This window comes from Piliocolobus tephrosceles, chromosome 20, assembly GCF_002776525.5.
Source record: "Piliocolobus tephrosceles isolate RC106 chromosome 20, ASM277652v3, whole genome shotgun sequence".
Lineage (NCBI taxonomy): Eukaryota > Metazoa > Chordata > Mammalia > Primates > Cercopithecidae > Piliocolobus > Piliocolobus tephrosceles.
The window spans coordinates 17,744,350-17,763,711 of record NC_045453.1 but is presented as its reverse complement, the minus strand read 5'-3'; the positions used below and the strand labels follow the sequence as shown (position 1 = coordinate 17,763,711).

At 48.6% G+C, this 19,362-nt stretch overlaps 1 protein-coding gene across 6 annotated transcripts in view; it reads right to left on the bottom strand.

Annotated features, from left to right (window-relative positions):
* Positions 1-19,166, bottom strand: part of PABPC1L (poly(A) binding protein cytoplasmic 1 like) — a 36,875-nt gene extending 17,709 nt beyond the window's left edge. For all 6 annotated transcript variants that reach the window (XR_003309641.1, XR_003309643.1, XR_002734851.2 and 3 more), the window contains exons 1-7: positions 17,346-19,166; positions 14,581-14,774; positions 10,855-10,970; positions 8,674-8,813; positions 8,441-8,535; positions 5,673-5,810; positions 3,240-3,335 (exon numbers count right to left, since the gene is read on the bottom strand). Coding sequence is in view for 3 of the 6 variants with exons in the window: in XM_031934709.1 (XP_031790569.1) it covers positions 3,240-3,335; positions 5,673-5,810; positions 8,441-8,535; positions 8,674-8,813; positions 10,855-10,970; positions 14,581-14,774; positions 17,346-17,538 (972 nt within the window). In the remaining 3 variants the exon portion in view is untranslated. The remainder of the gene's footprint in view (positions 1-3,239; positions 3,336-5,672; positions 5,811-8,440; positions 8,536-8,673; positions 8,814-10,854; positions 10,971-14,580; positions 14,775-17,345) is intronic.
* Positions 19,167-19,362: the final 196 nt, after the last annotated feature.

Sequence of the window (19,362 nt, the reverse complement as noted above, 5' to 3'; positions counted from 1 at the left end):
TGTGTGTGTGTGTGTGTGTGTGTGTGTGTGTGTGTGTGTGTGTGTGTATATATATATATTTAAGAACTTCTGGCAGTTGGTAGTTAATAATGATAAAATTTAGCAAAGCTAACACTTATTCAGAGCTTACCCTGAACTTGATAGTAGTATAAGTATTTATATCCATTAATTCCTTTAATTTTCATAATTATTTTTATATAAAACAATATAGGGCAGACGCAGTGGCTCATGCCTATAATCCCAGCACTTCGGGAGGCTGAGGTAGGAGGACTGCTTGAGCCCAGGAGTTCAAGGCAAGCCTGGACAATATAGCAAGACCCCATCTCTACCAAAATAAATTTTTAAAAAATCAGCTGGGCATGGTGGCACATGCCTGTGGTCCCAGCTACTTGGGAGGCTCAGGTGGGAGGATCACTTGAGCCCAGGAGGTTGAGGCTGCAGCATCCCATGATCACACCACAGCACTCCAGCCTGGGCAACAGAATAAGAACCTGTCTCTCATAAAAAATAATAATAAACCAAAATATATAAAAGTGCATAAGATAGGCCAGGTGCAGTGGCTCACGCCTATAATCTCAGCACTTTGGGAGGCCAAGGCGGGCAGATCACCTGAGGTCAGGAGTTCAAGACCAGCCTGGCCAACATGGTGAAACCTTGTCTCTACTAAAAATATAAAAATTAGTAGGGCTTGGTGGTGGGTGCCTGTAATCTCAGCTACTCAGAAGGCTGAGGCAGGAGAACTGCTTGAACCTGGGAGGCAGAAGTTGCAGTAAGCCAAGATCGCGCCATTGCACTCCAGCCTGGGCAACAAGAAGGAAACTCCATCTCGAAAAATAAAAATAAAAATTGTATAAGATATATATATAGGCTGGGCGTGGTGGCTCATGCTTGTAATCCCAGCACTTTGGGAGGCTGAGGCAGGCGGATCACAAGATCAGGAGTTTGAAACCAGCCTGGCCAACACAGTGAAACCCCAACTCTACTAAAGATACAAAAATTAGCTGGGTTTGGTGGAAGGCGCCTGTAATCCCAGCTACTCGGGAGGCTGAGGCAGAATAATTGCTTGAACCCAGGAGGCAGAGGTTATAGTGAGCCGAGATTGCACCACTGCACTCCAGCCTGGGTGACAGAGCTAGACTCCATCACACACACACACACACAAAGATATATATATAATCCCCATTTCATACCGTTTGTCTTGTTAAAAAGATGGTCACCCCAGGTGTGCCTTAACTCTAAGCAATCCAAATTTACACATTTTCTTTGTTCCAGGAGTCCTCAAGAAGGTCCATCTCCGGATGCTGTATGTAAGGTGTATGATGACTAATTACAACAGTCACTATTTCACTACTTATCTATCGAATGCAGATGCTCTACATGCAGCCTCTTTAGTAGTTCTCAGGACACCTGGAGAGGTGAGCAATGTTGCTCCCACTTTATAGGTGAGTAAATAAGGTCCAAAAGGTAAAGCCACTTGCCTCAGATTCTACAGCTAGGTAATGGTAGGACTGGGGTTTACATTTAAATCTGATTAACTTTAAAATTCCATCTTCCAACCATATTACTACATCAAATGTGTATGCATTTGCTGGGAAAGAGGACCTATAGCTTTTTATGATGTGTAATCAAATTTACTGATGCCTAATTTACATGTGCCACAGCCTTCTCTCACATTTTTCAAAAGGACCTTAACCTAAAAGACACACTTTTTTGCTCCAAACACAAGGCTCCCTGAAGAATGTTTATAATTGGACTCAATAGCCAGAAGAGAAGTTCTAGACCACTTCCTCAGAACCCAAGCATCATATCAGTCAGGCGGGTCCCCCCATCCTGTCACTCACACAGATCTCTTTGGAAAATTCCTCATTCCCACTCCAGCTCCCTACCTCCTCACAGCCAAGTCAAATACTGCTGCTACTGCCACTTCTTCCAGGCAGCCCTCCCTCCTGTTCCTCTGAACTCCTGTAGCTCTGCCTCCCATACTGTCCCCATCTTATAATCCATTTGAGTTAGTGATGGGCTGACTTCCTCACTAGACTATAAGCCACTCGAAAGCAAGGATCACATCTGATTTGTTCCTGTTTCCCACAGAGCCTGGTAAAACAACAGGTATTTAAGTACAGTACAGAATGAATAAACACTAGATCATCTTAAAACCATCTGGGCGCTTTGTTTTGTTTTGTTTTTTTGTTTTTTTGTTTTTTTGAGATGGAGTCTCGCTCTGTCGCGCAGGCTGGAGTGCAGTGGCCCCATCTCAGCTCACTGCAAGCTCCACCTCCCGGGTTCATGCCATTCTCCTGCCTCAGCCTCCGGAGTAGCTGGGATGACAGGAGCCTGCTACCATGCCTAGCTATTTTTTTGTATTTTTAGTTGAGATGGGGTTTCACCGTGTTAGGATGGTCTCGATCTCCTGACCTTGTGATTCACCCACTTTGGCCTCCCAAAGTGCTGGGATTACAGGCGTGAGCCACCGTGCCCGGCCTCTGGGAGCTTTAAAAAACAAAAAAAAACCCCGGGCTACACCCCAGGGAGCCACAGTCCATGCCTGACTCAGGTGTATATATTTAAGAATTGCTATTGTGAATAGTGCCGCAATAAAAGAACTTAAAGTATAATAAAAAAAATAAATAAAAAAAAAAGAATTGCCCAGGGCAAATTCTCAAATTGTAATGAGAAGCCAGGGTCGAAAGCCATCCAGTGAGCCCAGTGTCCTTATCTATGAGACGACATCTGCTAAACTCACAGAGCTGCGGAGTAGATGGGCCAGTTGCCACATCTCAGGGGCCTAACAGGGTTGGGCACACAATTGGTGTTCCAGAAATAGGGAAGAACAAATGAAGAACGACAAAGTCCAGCCCTCTCACTTTCCAGAGGGGAAAACGGAGGCCCAGGACTGTGATGTCACTGGCAGAGGCCAGACAACAAAAGTCAATGGAAATATTAAGATGTGAATTTCTGGAATCTGGCATACAGTAGGCACTCAATAAATGCCAAGGTTACAGTGAGCCCCAAGTCCAGCTGTGTGACTGGGACTATATTTCTACCCTCTTCCCCTTCAGCCCAGATAAGGCTGCAGATGGGCTACAAGTTCCAACGGGGTCAGCAGAGCCCCAGAAGGGGTAGCCGGCACCAACCCCCTGGAGGCGACTGGGCGAGAGGGCGGAGGGGTGAGGTTGCGGGGGATGGTGGTGAGAGGATGGAGGGGAACGCTGTCCTCCAGAGCTGCCCCCAGCCCTCACCTTCGCACTGGTAATTACTCCATAGGGAGAGAACTCTTTTCTCAGTTTGTCGTCATCAATGGAGTCGTCCAGGTTCTTCACGTACAAGTTTACACCCTGGAAGGAAAGGGAAACTTCTGGATGGCCCCTTCCCCTCCAACCCCAACTGCCTTGGGGAGATCAGGGGGCTGACACAGGCACAAGGGGCATGGGGAGCCCCACCAGCCCAGCCTCCTGCTCCCTGTCTCCCTCAGCACCCAGGTACCCCTATCCCTCAGTGTGCCCATCACATGCAAGCTGTAGCCCCACATCCCGAATTCCCCTGCAGTTCTCACACATCTGCGCTGGTCCCAGCCTCACCACAGCTATTCCCCATTTCACAGATGGGGCCCACAAGGATGTCCCAGGTCCCATGGCAGGCTGAGGTGCAGAGCAAGCTCAAGCTGAGCTCTCCAGATGGTGGATGTCGGGCAGCAGGAGGCAGAGCTCCTTGCAGGCCGGCCCATGACCAGACCCCTAACACAGGCGAGCTGCCCCTCCACCGCCTGCCAGCCCAGGAACCTCAGGCACTTACTCATGCTGGTGCCAGGTGCCACTCTAAGCTTTCCCATACATTTTGATTTTTTTTTTTTTTAAGACTTTTTTTTTAGGCGGATTTTCACTCTTGTTGTCCAGGCTAGGTGCAATGGTGCAATCTCGACTCACTGTAACCTCTGCCTCCTGCGTTCAAGTGATTCTTCTGCCTCAGCCTCCCAAGTAGCTGGGATTACAGGCATGTGCAACCAGGCCCAGCTAACTTTGTATTTTTTAGTAGAGACGGGTTTCTCCATGTTGGTCAGGCCAGTCTTGAACTCCTGACCTCAGGTGATCTGCCCACCTCAGCCTCCCAAAGTGCTGGGATTATAGGTGTGAGCCACCAGCCAGGCCACATTTAGATTTTTAATCCTCACAACAACCCTGCGTGAAGGAAACTTTTATCCTTGTTTTACGGACAAAACTGAAACACAAAGAGTTGCCCCAGATCGTACAGTGGCTAAGTGGCAGAGACTGGACAACCCAGGCAGCCTAACTTCAGCGTCTGTGCGCCTCACTGTTGAGTGACAGCTGCCTCTAGCACCTTGACTTTTCTCCTTCCAGACCTCCCAAACACAACAGTGTGTGAACACACAGAGAGCAGAGACCACACAGTTGTACAGCACAGCATCCTGCTCTCCCAGATCACATAACAAGTATTTTGTTCTGTGGGTCTGTAAGCCCCTGGACACGCTGTATATACATAAGAGGATGTATGTGTTTCTCAGCCTCAGACCTAGTGACATTTTGTGCCAGACAGTTCCTTGCTGTGGCATTGTCCTGGGCACTGTAGGATGTCTGCCAGCATCCCTGGCCTCTACCCAGTGGATGACAGTAGCACCCCACCACCCACATGACAACGAAAATTCTAGACATTGCCAAATGTCCCCCAGGAGGCAAAACTGCTCGTCACTGAGAACTACTGAGTATGTGTGCACGTTTTTTCGTGGATGTGTATATTTATATGCCCTTCTCCATGAAGAATCTAGAACTTTTATCAAAAATCTTAGAGGGGGGCCAGGCACAGTGGCTCATGCCTGTAATCCCAGAACTTTGGGAGACCGAAGTGGGTAGATCATCTGAGGTCAGGAGTTCAAGACCAGCCTGGCTAACATGATGAAACTCCGTCTCTATTAAAAATACAAAATGAGGCCAGGTGCGGTGGCTCACACCTGTAATCCCAGCACTTTGGGAGACCGAAGTGGGCAGATCACAAGGTCAGGATTTTGAGACCAGCCTGGGCAACATGGTGAAACCGCATTTCTATTAAAAATACAAAAATTAGTCAGGCATGGTGGCATGCACCTGTAATCCCAGCTACTCAGGAGGCTGAGGCAGAAGAATTGCTTGCACCCAGGAGGCAGAGGCTGCAGTGAGCCAAGATCACACCACTGCACTCCAGCCTAAGCGACACAGCAAGACTCCATCTCAAAACAAAACAAAACAAAACAAAAAACAAAAATTAGCTGGGCATGGTGGCAGGTACCTGTAATCCCAGCTACTTGGGAGGCTGAGACAGGAGACTTTCTTGAACCCAAGAGGCAGAGGTTGCAGTGAACCCAGATGATGCACTGCACTCCAGCCTGGGCGACAAGAGCAATACTCTGTTTAAAAAAAAATGGATGCTAACCAGTCCCACATGAAGGATTATTCTAACCAAAAGGTCCCCAGCACCCCTACTAACCCCTATCATGGTTGGGCTGTGCCCAGTTTCTCACTGTTACAAATCAGGCAGAGGGGACCATCCCATGCTCGTTTGATTCCTGCCTTGAGTCAAATGCCCAGAAGTAGGATGACTAGAAGAAACAGTCACCACTCAGGGCCCCCGACACACAGCTGCTTTCACACAGAAGTGGCTGCCACCAGGAAGCCTGACCTCACCTGGTAGCGCCTCAGCCGGTCCTGCTTCATCTGCTCAAACCTGCGCTTCAGTTCATTCTGCCGCTCCAGGCGCTTTTGGGCCCGGCCCGCATACAGCAGCCGCCCGCTCACCTCCTTCCCGTTCATATGCACCACAGCCTGGGGAGACGAGGAGGGAACATGCTTGGTAACCACTCAGATGTGGCCCTGGCCCAGGCTCATCTTCTGGATCTAGAGAGGCCACCTGCAAACCGGGCTGGCCACACTAGCTGAGAATAATCAGTACCAGGACAAAGGCCATTTAAGTATACCCACTTTGGCTCACGCCTGTAATTCCAGCACTTTGGGAGGCTGAGGGGAACGGATCACCTGAGGTCAGGATTTCGAGACCAGCCTGATCAACATGGAGAAATCCCATCTCTACTAAAAATACAAAATTAGCCAGGCATGGTGGCGCATGTCTGTAATCCCAGGTACTCAGGAGGCTGAGGCAGGAGAATCGCTTGAACCTGGGAGGCAGAGGTTGGGGTGAGCCGAGATCACATCATTGCTCTCCAGCCTGGGCAACAAGAGTGAAACTCCGTCTCAAAAAAAAAAAAAAAAAATCGGACTGGGGCTGTATTTTAAAAAACAAAATTGATGGCCGGACACAGTGGCTCACACCTGGTAATCACAGCACTTTGGGAGGCCAAGGTGGGTGGATCACTTGAGGTCAGGAGTTTGAAACCAGCCTGGCCAACTTGGTGAAAGCCCATCTCTACTAAAAATACAAAAATTAGCCAGGCATGGTGGTCGGTGCTTGTGATCTCAGCTACCTAGGAGGCTGAGGCGGGAGAATCCCTTGAAACTGGGAGGTGGAAGTTGCAGCGAGCTGAGATCGTGCCACTGCACTACAGCCTGGGCGATAGAGTGAGACTCTGTCTTTTTTTTTTTTTTTTTTTGAGACAGTTTCACTCGGTCACCCTGGCTAGAGTGCAGTGGCACGATCTCGGCTCACTGCAAGCTCCACCTCCCGGGCTCACGCCATTCTCCTGCCTCAGCCTCCGGAGTAGCTGGGGCTATAGGTTCCCGTCACCATGCCCGGCTAATTTTTTGTATTTTTAGTAGAGACAGAGTTTCACTGTGTTAGCCAGGATGGTCTGCATCTCCTGACCTCGTGATGCACCCACCTCGGCCTCCCAAAGTGCTGAGATTACAGGCGTGAGCCACCATGCCCAGCTGACTCTGTCTTAATAAAATAAAAATAAAAATAAAATTGAGATTTGCAAAGTTTCCCATATTTAAAATGTAAATATGGCCAGGCACGGTGGCTCACGCCTGTAATCCCAGCACTTTGGGAGGCCAAGGCGGGTGGATCACTTGAGGTCAGGAGTTTGATACCAACCTGACCAACATGGTGAAACCCCTTCTCTACTAAAAATACAAAAATTAGCCCGGCATGGTGGCAGGCGCCTATAGTCCCAGCTACTCGGGAGGTTGAGGCAGGAGAATCACCTGAATCCAGGAGGCGGAGGTTGCAGTGAGCCAAGATCATGTCACTGCATTCCATCCTGGGTGACAGAGTGAGACTCCGTCTCAAAAATAAATAAATAAAAATAAAATAAAATAAAATGTAAATATTTATATATTCCCATATTTTAAATGTGTATTACTAAGTGAAAGAAGCCAATCTAGGTTATTTACATACTCTCTGTTCCAGAAAAGGCAAAACTACAGAGCCAGTAAAAAGATCATTGGTTGCCAGGGGTTAAGGGGCATGGAGGAATGAAGAGATGGAGCACAGGGGGTGTTTAAGGCACTGAAAGTACTCTGCATGATACCGTAATAGTGGATACATGTCATTATGCATTTGTCCAAACGCCTAGACTCTACACCAAAAGTAAATCCTAATGTAAACTTGGACTGTGTGTTAATGATGTGTCAAAGTAAGTTAATCACTCGTAACAGATGTAACCCTTGGGAGCAGGACATTGATAATGGCAGAGGCTGTTCATGTGTGGGGGCATGGGGTATACAGAAGACTTCCGTACCTTCCACTAAACATTGCTCTGAACCTAAAACTACATTTAAAAAAGAGCTTAAAAAAATTAGGTTCTAACTGCAACTACACATGGATAATTTGAACAAAGCAGCAAGCATAATTCTTTCATAATGGCATGACAGCGTCATCAACATCCTTACTTTGAGTTGTATTTCATGGCACAAAATAATCCTCTTTGCTAACTGTGAGACCCTTTTGTGTGTGAAGATGGCGTCTCGCTGTTTTTGCCCAGCTGGTCTCGAACTCCTGAACTCAAAACAGTCTTCCCACCCAGCCTCCCCAAGTGCTGGGATTACAAGCATAAGCCATCACATCTGGACAGTTTTTAAAAAATTAGAGACAGGGTCTTGCTATGTTGCCCAAGCTGGACTCAAACCACTGGGCTCAAGGGATCCTCCTGCTTCAGCCTCCCATGTCGGCTGAGATTACAGGTGCACACCACCACACCTGGTGGAAACTGATTTAAGTGGTCAGTTCACAAGTAAATATTTTTATATAATCATGACTTTGGCATCCCTACCTAAATATTCAGTTCTGCAGACCTCAGGGCTAGAAGTGACCAAAGAAGAAAGAAGCCCTTGGCCTTTGCACCACAGGAAGGAAGGGCTCTGCCTGCTTGTAGGACTCTCCCACCCTCTTGGCTTAGGCCGGGGAGGGACTTTCTTCCCCTCCACAGGTAGCTGGGGCCCTCTCCTTAGTCCCAGCTCACTCCCCTTCCTGCAGAACAGAGCCATGGGGAGGCTCCTACCTTCTGGGCTTCCTCATGCTTCTCAAAGTTGACAAAGCCAAAGCACCGTGAGTGACCGCTGTTGTCCCTCATCACCTTCACACTCAACATCTTCCCTGTAAAGGACCAACCTGGCTGAAAGGGGAGTCTGGGAAGTCCTCAGGAGACCCCAGGAGGGCCTCTTCCCCGCTACCAAACTTTGGAGGGGGAGAGGGAAAACAGTGATACCCCCACTCCCTTGAGGACACACCCACCAAACTGGGAGAAGAGTTCCTGCAGGCCTTGCTCGTCCACATCCACCGGGAGGTTCTTCACGTAGATGTTGGTGAACTCCAGGGCCCGCGCCCCCAGCTCCGCCTCCCGCTCCCGTCGAGACTTGAAGTGGCCCACAAAGCTGTGGACACACCACAGTGGCTGATGGCTGTGAACAGCTACCAGTCATCAGCCACCCCCATGCCAACTCCGCTTAACTGCTGCCCTTCTCCAGGCTTACATATCCCTCATCAGGAAACTGGGTAGGACAAAACTCCTTAGAATATCCCCAAGGCCTGGCTACCTCTAACAGCCAGGATATTATATTATGCTCCAGAGCTTGTCCCCAGCAGAAGGTTAAGAAGATTTCATTCTTGTGACAAATGCACACATAACTACTACTATATATCAGGCAGCTGAGAGCACAGAAGAATGAGCCTGGGAGTTAAGCAGACAAGGGCTTGAATCCTCACTCTGCAGTTGCCTAGCTGTGTGATCCTGGGCAAGTTACTTAACCTCTCTGAGCCTCAGAGTTCATTGCTGGAAAATTGGGACTCAAATTCTCATCATAGGGCTTTGCTTATTGACATGTATTGGGTGTACTGGGGAAGCAAGGTTAAGTGAATTAGACACAGTCAGTGCTAGTGTTGCTATGGGGGGGCATTGATTAAAATCACTTAAATACAAGATTAATTTTATTTTTACTTATTATGTTTTTGACACTGAGCTTCACTCTATCGCCCAGGCTGGAGTGCAGTGGTGCAATCTCAGCTCACTGCAAGCTCCACCTCCCGGGTTCAAGCGATTCGCCTGCCTCACTCAGCCTCCCGAGTAGCTGGGATTACAGGCATGTGCCACCACACATGGCTAATTTTTGTATTTTGGGTAGAGATGGAGTTTCACCATGTTGGCCAGGCTAGTCTTGAACTCCTGACCTCAGGTGATTCACCCTCCTTGGCCTCCCAAAGTGCTGGGATTACAGGTGTGAGCCACTGCACCCAGCCACAAGATTAATTTTAAAAGATCATTTCCTAGTTCATGTAAACACATTTAGGAAAGTATCCCAGATTTTAAAAATGAAAATAAATTCTGATGGTATTTATAGCACGTTTAACACAAACAAAGTTGTACCAGGCACCACAATTTGAAGAAAACTGAGTGGCAAAGGTAAACTTGAGTAAATTGGAGCTAACAAGAGTATTCTTCTGAGCACTGGGAAAGCCCACCAAGATTTTTTTGACAGGTTGACTGGACCCTCCCCTGAGTAACCCTGGACAAAATGACTCTCAGTGCATCCCCCAGCTCAAAGCCACCTTCTCTCCATGGGCCTGACCATGGGGGCTGGCCCCTCAGATGAGCAAAATCAAAATTCTGGGCAGGGAACAGCCAGAGGCAGATTCTCTCTAGCATCTGCCTCTCAGTTTTCCCATCTGCATAGTGGGGATGATATCAAAGTTAATGGTAGGATGAGAGCAAGCTAAGCATATGTCTACTTTTCTTTCTGCCAAAATCTCATGAAACAACACAAAAGGTTTAAAGAAAAAGCCAGGCGTGGTAGCTCGTGCCTGTAATCTCAGCACTTTAACATGTTAGGAGGCTGAGGCAGGAAGATCACTTGAACCCAAGAGTTCAAGACCAGCCTGGGTAACAAAGTGAGATCCCATCTCTATAAAAAAATAAACAATAAAAAAATTAGCCAGGTGTGGTGGCATGTGGTCACCTGTGGTCCCAGCTACAAAGGAGGCTGAGACAGGAGGATTACTTGAGCCAAGGAGGTCAAGGCTGCAGTGAGCTGTGTTTGTGCCACGTGTATCTAGCCTGGGCTACATAGCAAGACCCTGTCACACACACATACACCCCATACTGAGAAGGCTGGAAAACAGATGAAAATACAGAGTCCATTGATGATATGACCATTAGCCAGTCCCTCTAGAGTTTTAAAATCACCACTTCCTTTACCACTCTGAAAAATCCTCTAATGCAGATTATCAGCTCCATCTTTATGTCGGGAAAGAGCCCCTCAGAGGGTGAGCAGCTGCTCCGAGGTTGCTCTTTTAGGAGGGCTGCCTGCCACTCAAGTGTCTGGTGCCCATTAGCAGCTTGAAGGTAGCATCGATTCCAAGTCAGTGGTGCCATGCTTCTGTCCCTGCAGCCTCCACCCTCCCTCGGGCCCAGCCACTCACACTTTGCGGTCATTCAGCAGCATCCCGTTCATGGTGTTGATGGCCTGCTGTGCGGCCTCATGGGTCTCAAAATGGACAAAGCCGAAACCCCGGGAGCCATGCTCGTCACACACCACCTAGGCCACGGGGAGGAAGGACAGGAAGAGTACTGACAGAGGGTTCAGGAAGAAAGGAATGGCAAAGGTGATCATGACCAGTCTCTGCATGCCTGCTGTGTGCATGGAAAAGGCAGTCCTGCATGTTAGGGATGGGATATGAAAGCTCAGAGAGTGCCACCACTCAAGTTAACGGATTAAGGAAGGCTGGGTGTGGTGGTTCACACCTGTAATCCCGGCACTTTGGGAGGCCGAGGTGGGCGTATCACTTGAGGTCAGGAGTTGGAGACCAGCCTGGACAACATGGTGAAACCCTGTCTTTATTCAAAATACACAAAATTAGCCGGATGTGGTGGCGGGTGCCTGTAATCCCAGCTACTCAGGAGGCTGAGGCAGGGGAATTGTTTGAACCCAGGAGGTGGAGGTTGCAGTGAGCTGATAACGCACCACTGCACTCCAGCCTGGGTGACAGAGTGAGACTCTGTGTCAAAAAAATAAAAAGAGAAAAGAAAAAACAGATTTAAGAGGGAGAGCGCCCTCACAATGAACACAGGTTTCATCTATACTGCATACCGGCTTTTGATTGTCTTCCTAAGGCAATGGGTTAAAGGGTTAGAGTGAAACCCCCATATCTGCATCCGTGTTTCCTTCAAGAAACTAGAAACAACCCGGGTATTCATCAAGGGGGGGCCTTAATGGTACATTCACATTATACTGTACGTGCAGAGTTGAAGAATGTGGTTGGTTACATGGCTGACAGTCTTGTTAAGTGAAAAAAAAAAAAAAAATCCATTCAGGCTGAAGTAGGCATCTACACATTGGAAATCTTGAAAAAGACACATAAAATGTATTAATATTACTTTTGGGGACTAGGGCTGAAAGAAATGGAGTCTTCTTTTTCACTTTCTTCCCTTCCACATTGTTTAAACTTTGCCAATTCATGAATTACTGCAACAACAAACTCATTTCAATTTTTCTTTTTTTTGAGAAGGAGTTTCACTCTTGTTGCCCAGGCTGGAGTGCAATGGCACAACCTTGGCTCACCGCAACCCCCGCCTTCCAGGTTCAAGCGATTCTTCTGCCTCAGCCTCCCGAATAGCTGAGATTACAGGTGCATGCCACCATGCCTGGCTAATATTTTATATTTTTAGTAGAGATGGAGTTTCACCATGTTGGCTAGGCTGGTCCCGGACTCCTGACCTCAGGGGATCCACCCACCTTGGCCTCCCAAAGTGCTGGGATTACAAGCTTGAGCCACCACACCTGGCCTCATTTTTTTTTTTTTTTTTTAAGATGCACAACATCCTATTCCCATTCTGTAATGCTCCTAACTCAGGTCAGCAGGATAGAACTTGAGAACGGGGAAAGACCTTCTAGTTCATGTAGTCCCCATCCCTCTTGTTGAACTCACAGAAAGACCACTAAACCCCACTTCAAGGTGACTGTGGCTCCACTCATCCCTGTGGCTACAGGCTCAGCTCAGCTAGTGGCATTTTCTGCCTGGATAACAAGCACTGCCTCCCAGCCTAGCTTCCACACTACCACTGGGATGCTCTTTCTAAAATGTAATTCTGACCACATTCCTTCAATCTCTAGTAGCTTCTATCCACAGAACTGTATCAACTTGGCATTTGAGGCTCCCCAATGGGTCGTGCACAACAAGTCTTGCTTCCAAACCCATGCCTTGCACATACCCCTCCACCTCTCATACTGAAACAGGGTTCTTCCACTTTCAACTCAAGTCTCAGCTCAGTCATTCAGATTTAATCACATTGACTAGGTCCCCACTGTGGGTCAAGAACCTGCTAAGGGCATTACATACCTCCCTCATTATCTATGCCACGAGAATCCTTCCAAGCACCTCTTAACCCCTGAGCCCCAGAGGGAAAATGAGAATAAATGACTTGTCCAGGATCAGCCAACAGAATTAATTATTTGATTATTATAGCTATCACAGAGAAGCTGCAGTGTGCCAGGTACCCTTTTAAGGAGTATATATGTATGCAGAAAACCTAACACACAGAAAGTATGTGATAAATCTGCCATTATTATTGTGAAGAACTTAATACACAAGTGAAGAGTCTCTTTCTTCCTTTGATCCTCAAAGACAGGAAACGGCCCTATCTCTCTGTTACAGATAACCCTTAGTGCATTACTACATCCTCCTGAAGTCTACCTGCTCCTCTGAGCCACAGGGATAGCCTCCTATTGACCAAGAATTTGAGGGCCCTTATTGAGAACTTAAGGATTATGCTTGGCACACAGTAGCACTTGATGAAAGTTCTAACACATAGGCTACAAAACTGTCCCCATCCTCCCTAGAATACCAGACACTCCAAAGGCTACAGGGTAACCGATCAACCATCCTCATAAAACCTAGAGGCAGAACACCCAGGTTTAAGCCCTGTGTTCCGGACATACTGACCTGCTATATGGCGGCTGATCCTCAACATCTTCATATAGAAAGTCAGAGAAATAATCAGAATCCTTCTCAAATGATATACATCCATTGGCTCAACAGATATTTATTGAGCACCTAATATGTGTCACATCTTATTCTAAGTATTGGGATACAATAATGACTAAGAACAAGATCACTGATGGAACTTACATCTAATGCAAGAGAATCTTAAAAACAAGATTTAATCACTTGATTGCCATCATGGCCCCAATTAACGGCCTTCCGGTAGCCACACCCTTCATCCCATAATTTCTACTCGCCTCTCACTTTGAATGTGGGTTGGTCTTGTGACTCGCTTTGGTCAATAGAACGTAGTGAAAGTGGCCAGGTGTGGTGGCTCATGGCTGTAACCCCAGCACTTTGGGAGGTCAGGAGTTCAAGACCAGGCTGGCCAACATGATGAAACCCACCCTGTCTCCACTAAAAATACAAAAATTTGCCAGGCATGGTGGCTCACACCTGTAATCCCAGCTACTCAGGAGGCTGAGGCAGGAGAATCGCTTGAACTCAGCAGGCTTGAACCCAGGAAGTTGCAGTAGCTGAGATCGCGCCACTGTACTCCAGCCTGGGCAACAGAATGAGACTGCATCTCAATTAAAAAAAAAACAAATGTAGTGGAAGTGATGATTCCAGTTCTGCATTCAGTTCTCAAGAGGCCTGGTGTGCTTCCACTCTTGTTTTCTGAGCCCCTGCCATTGCCATGAGAATACCATGAGTATAGCCTGGACTAGCCTGCTGGAGGACAAAAGGCCACAGGGAGGAGAGCCGAGATGTTTCAGCTGACAGCCATCCACTCCCTCATATACCCAGTGAGAGCTCCCACTCAGCTTTCAGTGGGCATAGGAGGGAACCCAGTCAAGACCAGAAGAACTGCCCAGCTGAACTTTGCCCATTGCCAAGTGTGGAATTACGAGTTAAATAAATGATTGTTGTTGATAGCCACTAAATTTGAGGGAGGTTACACAGCGAGAGCTGACTGATACACAAGTAATGTCTGATCATTCGTGGAAGATGAAACTGAAAGAACGGCTACCATTCAGGTGCTTGCTGTTCCTGAAACTTGACTGAAAGGACCTTGTAAACTGTAAAGTGAGGTGTTGCTTGTCATCCCTCTACCAGGCAGGTAGTTGACACTGATCCACCCAAAGACGTACACCGTTCATCCTCTACCTTGCAGGAGAGGATGTTCCCAAAGGTGGAGAAGGTATCATATAAAGCCTTGTTGTCAATGGAGTCCTCCAGGTTCTTGATGAAGATGTTGCCCACACCTGACTTGCGAAGTCCTGGGTCTCGCTGGGACCACATGATGCGAATAGGCTGGCCTTTGAGCATTTCAAAGTTCATTGTGTCCAGTGCCCGCTCCGCTGGACAGAAGGAAGAGGAGAGAAATGAGCAAATTAAGGGAATTTTCTTGCCTTGGTCGCCCACCCCCCCAGGTGCTCACCTGGGAGCCAAAAAAAGAGAAAGTCATTGTCTGGGTCCCACCTGAGATAAGAGCCTGAAGGCTCGGGAAGGATAAGCTAAGAATTAATGTGTATGGTGCTCCCCCCACCTTCCAGTTATGATCTCATTCAACTCCCTGTAGCCACATGAGCATGGATTCCCGCCCCCATTTTACAGATGGGAAAACTGAGACTAAGAAACAGGAAAGGTCTGTGACCGTGTCAGGTCTATTCTGGCTTCTAAAGTACACTGAGTGGATAAGAATGTCCATATGAGGCGGGTGGATCACGAGGTCAGGAGATGGAGATCTTCCTGGATAACACGGTAAAACCCTGTCTCTACTAAAAAAATACAAAAAAATTAGCCGGGCGTGGTGGCGGGGACGTGTAGTCCCAGCTACTCGGGAGGCTGAGGCAGGAGAATGGTGTGAACCCAGGAGGCGGAGCTTGCAGTGAGCCGAGATCGCACCACTGCACTCCAGTCTGGGTGACAGAGCGAGACTCCGTCTGAAAAAAGAAAAAAAAGAATGTCCATATGACAAGGGGTGGCAGCACTTGGAGGAAATTAAAACTCAGAGGTGCTGCAGGGCAGAGCTGAGGTTACCTCTCAAGCAGTCAGGTTCTGGGGAAAGTGAACATTACCTCTCTGAGCCTGTTCCTCATCTGTAAAGGGGGAATGATGATAATATTACCTACTTTTCCCAATAAAGGGAGATACTACCAACTACCAGGTTGTTGGAGGGACTGAAAAATAAAGAAGGTATTCAAGGTGCCTTGTTTGTAACTTTGTGCCTGACACTAAATCATGTCTGTCTCAAAACAGCAGCCAATGCCCAGCCTCCGGCCACTGCTGCAGCCTGTATCCCTCCCGGGTGATACATGTGACCTGTTTCAGGGAGTCTACTAGCTCAGAGACATGGAGAGGGGCTGTGGGGAACACAGTGGAGCAAGTTTCAGGAAGCCCGGCTTCTCTACCTAGTCTTATCGTAAATACACGGGGACAAAATCTTTCTCTCTGCAGCGATGTTATCTATGAGGTGGGGCAAAAAAACCAAGTCCCACTTCATTCACAGGGCTTGGAGGAAGGGAGGAAGACTGGAAGAGGAGGTGGAGCAAAGCAGAGCAAAGAAAAAGGTGTCCAGGAATCCAGCTCAGTAAGGGGCGGGGAACAGGCCCCGCGGAACAACCCCCTCCCCAGCAAATCACCCACTCAGGGAACCGCCTGGTCCCCCCAGGCGGCCTGGTGCAAGGGATCCGTCCAGTGGACTCCGCTGGGGCGGGCATTTTTTGGGTTTCTGGAGTCTTAGGTCAGAATGTTAAAGCCACTATTTTTGTTATTGTTGTTGTTGTTTTTGAGATGGAGTCTCGCTCTGTCGCCCAGGCTGGAGTGCAACGGGGTGACCTCGGCTCACTGCAACCTCTTGCTCCCGGATTCAAGCGATTCTCATGCCTCAGCCTCCTCAGCAGTTGGGACTACTAGCGCCAGCCATCATGCCCAGCTATTTTTTGTATTTTTAGTAGAGACAGGGTGTCGCTATCTTGGCCAGGCTGGTCTCGAACTCCTGACCTCAAGTGATCTGCCCGCCTCGGCCTCCCAAAGTGCTGGGATTACAGGCGTGAGCCACCGCGCCTGACCTTTCCTTTTTTTTTTTTTTTAATTTTTTTTTTAAGGTTATCACTTAAGAGCGTTTACAGCGTTTACGAGGTAACAAGCGATACAAGAGGTAACTTCATAGACACCAGTTCTCCATTCTTTATGCTATCGGAGAATAAGCCTTAGCCCCATTTTGCAAATGAAAAGGTGCGGAGGGTGAAGGCTCGCCCAAGCTCACACCCTAGTGGCAGAACGCCCTTGAAACCCGGTGCTCTTACCTTCATCCCTCCACTCTCAACAGAAGTGCAAAGGACAAGCTCTAATCAATGCTATCAGCTCTGAGAAAGCGGCCTTGCGGCCTGGAGGCAGCGGTTTTTCAGAGCCCGTGCAGGTGGAGGCGCCCAGTGTGTATCTCACGTCGCGCTGGGAAAGGCCTGAGCCCAAGGCTGGGCTCTCCTGCCTCCCCGCTCACCAGCTGTGTCGCCTTGGGCATCTTCCTCACCAGGTGCTTTGAATCTCTCATCCTCACAAGCACTCTATAAGGCGGCTAGGACCCCCAATTTCCAGACAGGCATCTGAAGCTCAGAATGGTCGAGTAACTTGCCCAGAGTCACACAGCTGCTGGGCTTCTATCTCCAGTCCGCCTGACCCCTCAAAGCCTGTATCTGTTTTCACTCGGCCCTAATCTCTCTCCTCTGTAGAGAAATAGCAGTAAGCCACACTAATTACCAATTCCCGTCTCAGGGGCCAGGCCTCTGCCAACGCCTTGTTATCTTTGAGCCTCAGTTTCCCCGGCTGCAAAGTGTAAGACTAAAGCGCAAGCGGCCCAGTTCTGGCTTCTGTCTGTCCGCCTGCCTGTCCATCGGTCCGTCCCCTCCCGCCCCATTCCCGGGGCTCACCGTCCGCGGGTTGCTGGAAGTTGATGTAGGCGTAGCCCAGCGAGCGCCGGGTGGCCACATCGCGGCACACGCGGATGGACAGGATGGGGCCGGCGGGAGAGAACTTCTCATAGAGCATGGCCTCGGTCACGTCGGGGTGCAGATCGCCCACGTAGAGCGAGGCGAGCGGGTAGCCCGAGCCGCTGGCGTTCATGGTGGGCAGGGGGCCGGGGCTGCGGGGCAAGCAGGAGCCGGGTCACCCAGCGGCCCCGCGCTCACGCGGGCGGGAGCCCTCCTTGCCGGGCGCGGGCCAGCCCCTTCCCTTTACCGCCCCCGGGTCCCTGCGCACCAATCGTGGGCGCGCTCGGACGCCCCTCCCCGGGATCCCTCCTGGGCCCGCTCCCCACCTGCGAGCACTTGGGGATCTAAAAGCTACAGGTGGGGACACCTCTGACCCCGCCCTGGAAGGCGGGAAAAGCCTTCAACCTGGACTTGAGCAGGGCTGCGCGCACTTGAATGGAGCTCTCAAAACTCCGCGTTTTAAAAGGGCCGGGACTTGGCCGAGGAAAGGACGCAGGGGATTGGGTTCTAACCCCGGAATAGGTCATCGTCTTTCTGAACCCGTTTTCCTTCTCTGTAAAACGGGAATGACTCCCTCCTGACAAGAATGAAAGGAGACCCAGACCGCGCTTTTTGCGTTAATTCCGAACAGGCCACTGTTTCAAAGCTTGTGTAGAGAACTTTATCCTGCTCCATTGAAGATGTCTTCCTCCAAAGACCCTGATCCAGTCCCACCGTTTCTCACCAAGGACGGAAATGGCTTTGAGAGGTGAGCACTGGAGACCACTAAGGCCTTTCTTGGTACTGGCTCATATTACCAAGACCCCTTCCTGGGATATTCCCTGTCCCTCTGCCAAGCCATTACACATCCATTATACCAGGGAGGTTCACTGAGTTACTTGTGGCTCAGCCTAAATGCGGACAGTTGGGACCTAATAGCAGAGCAAGACCTAAACAGCAAGACTGTCATTCTGAGCTTGCAGCGTCACTCTATCTGTGGTATAGGGACATGAAAAACAAGAGCTTGCAGCGTCACTCTGTGGTATAGGGACATTAAAAACAAGTCAACTACTCCATTGAACACCAATACTTCACTTTTCCTCTGATAGGACTTTCCTGGTCTCACTGATCCAACAAAGCAAGTAGGCCCCCACTAACCTTTGGTTGAGTGTGGCTTCAACAGGTGGAACAGCTCCCAAACTAGGGACAGAAGGTGCCCATTTGGCTGTCCAGCCTCAGGGTGGCAAGGAAGCGCTAATTCTAATCTTGGGCTAAAAAAAGACCTCTCTATCCTGGTATTTTTCTCTCCTTGTGGTAGTGTGGATGTTTCCAGAAGGGGCAAATTCCGTGAGGAACCAGCTCTGCAGGCCACCATACAGTATGAGGACAGGTGAGACGCCAGCTTGGTGATGACCAAGCCTTATGCAACCATAGGTTACATATTTCACTGGCTTGGTTGTATCTCAGGGTTAAAAAATGGGGAAGGGATAGGGGACTTGAATACAATGCAAAATAACTGTCCATACGAAACCTTAGAAGTCACTAAAGAGGACCTAATACATGCATGGTTTGGTATGGAAGGTAGAGAGATACCAAGTAACGGGTGCAAAGAGGCTGTTTAATTAATGGTAATTTCTTCCCCTGTATAACACCTTGACTTCTGGTCCTAAATAATGAAATAAAACTGTTTGCCTATTCTTAAAGAAAAGAGAGTTAAGAGTAAGTGTGATCAGAATAGTTAGCTAGGTCTGGTAGCAACAAAGATGGTGGTGACACATCAATTCACAGGCAACTAACTGATAAAATTTTTATTTCACTTTTGAATTTTTACACTTTTCCTGATTATTCTGTGTAAGGTGAAACTAGAACTGTTTAAAAGACATACACAAATCTAGTACATCAATAACCAGGGATTTTTCTTTTTTGCTATACTATTTTCACAACCACAGGTGTGCTTGCTAGGCAATATAACCATCAC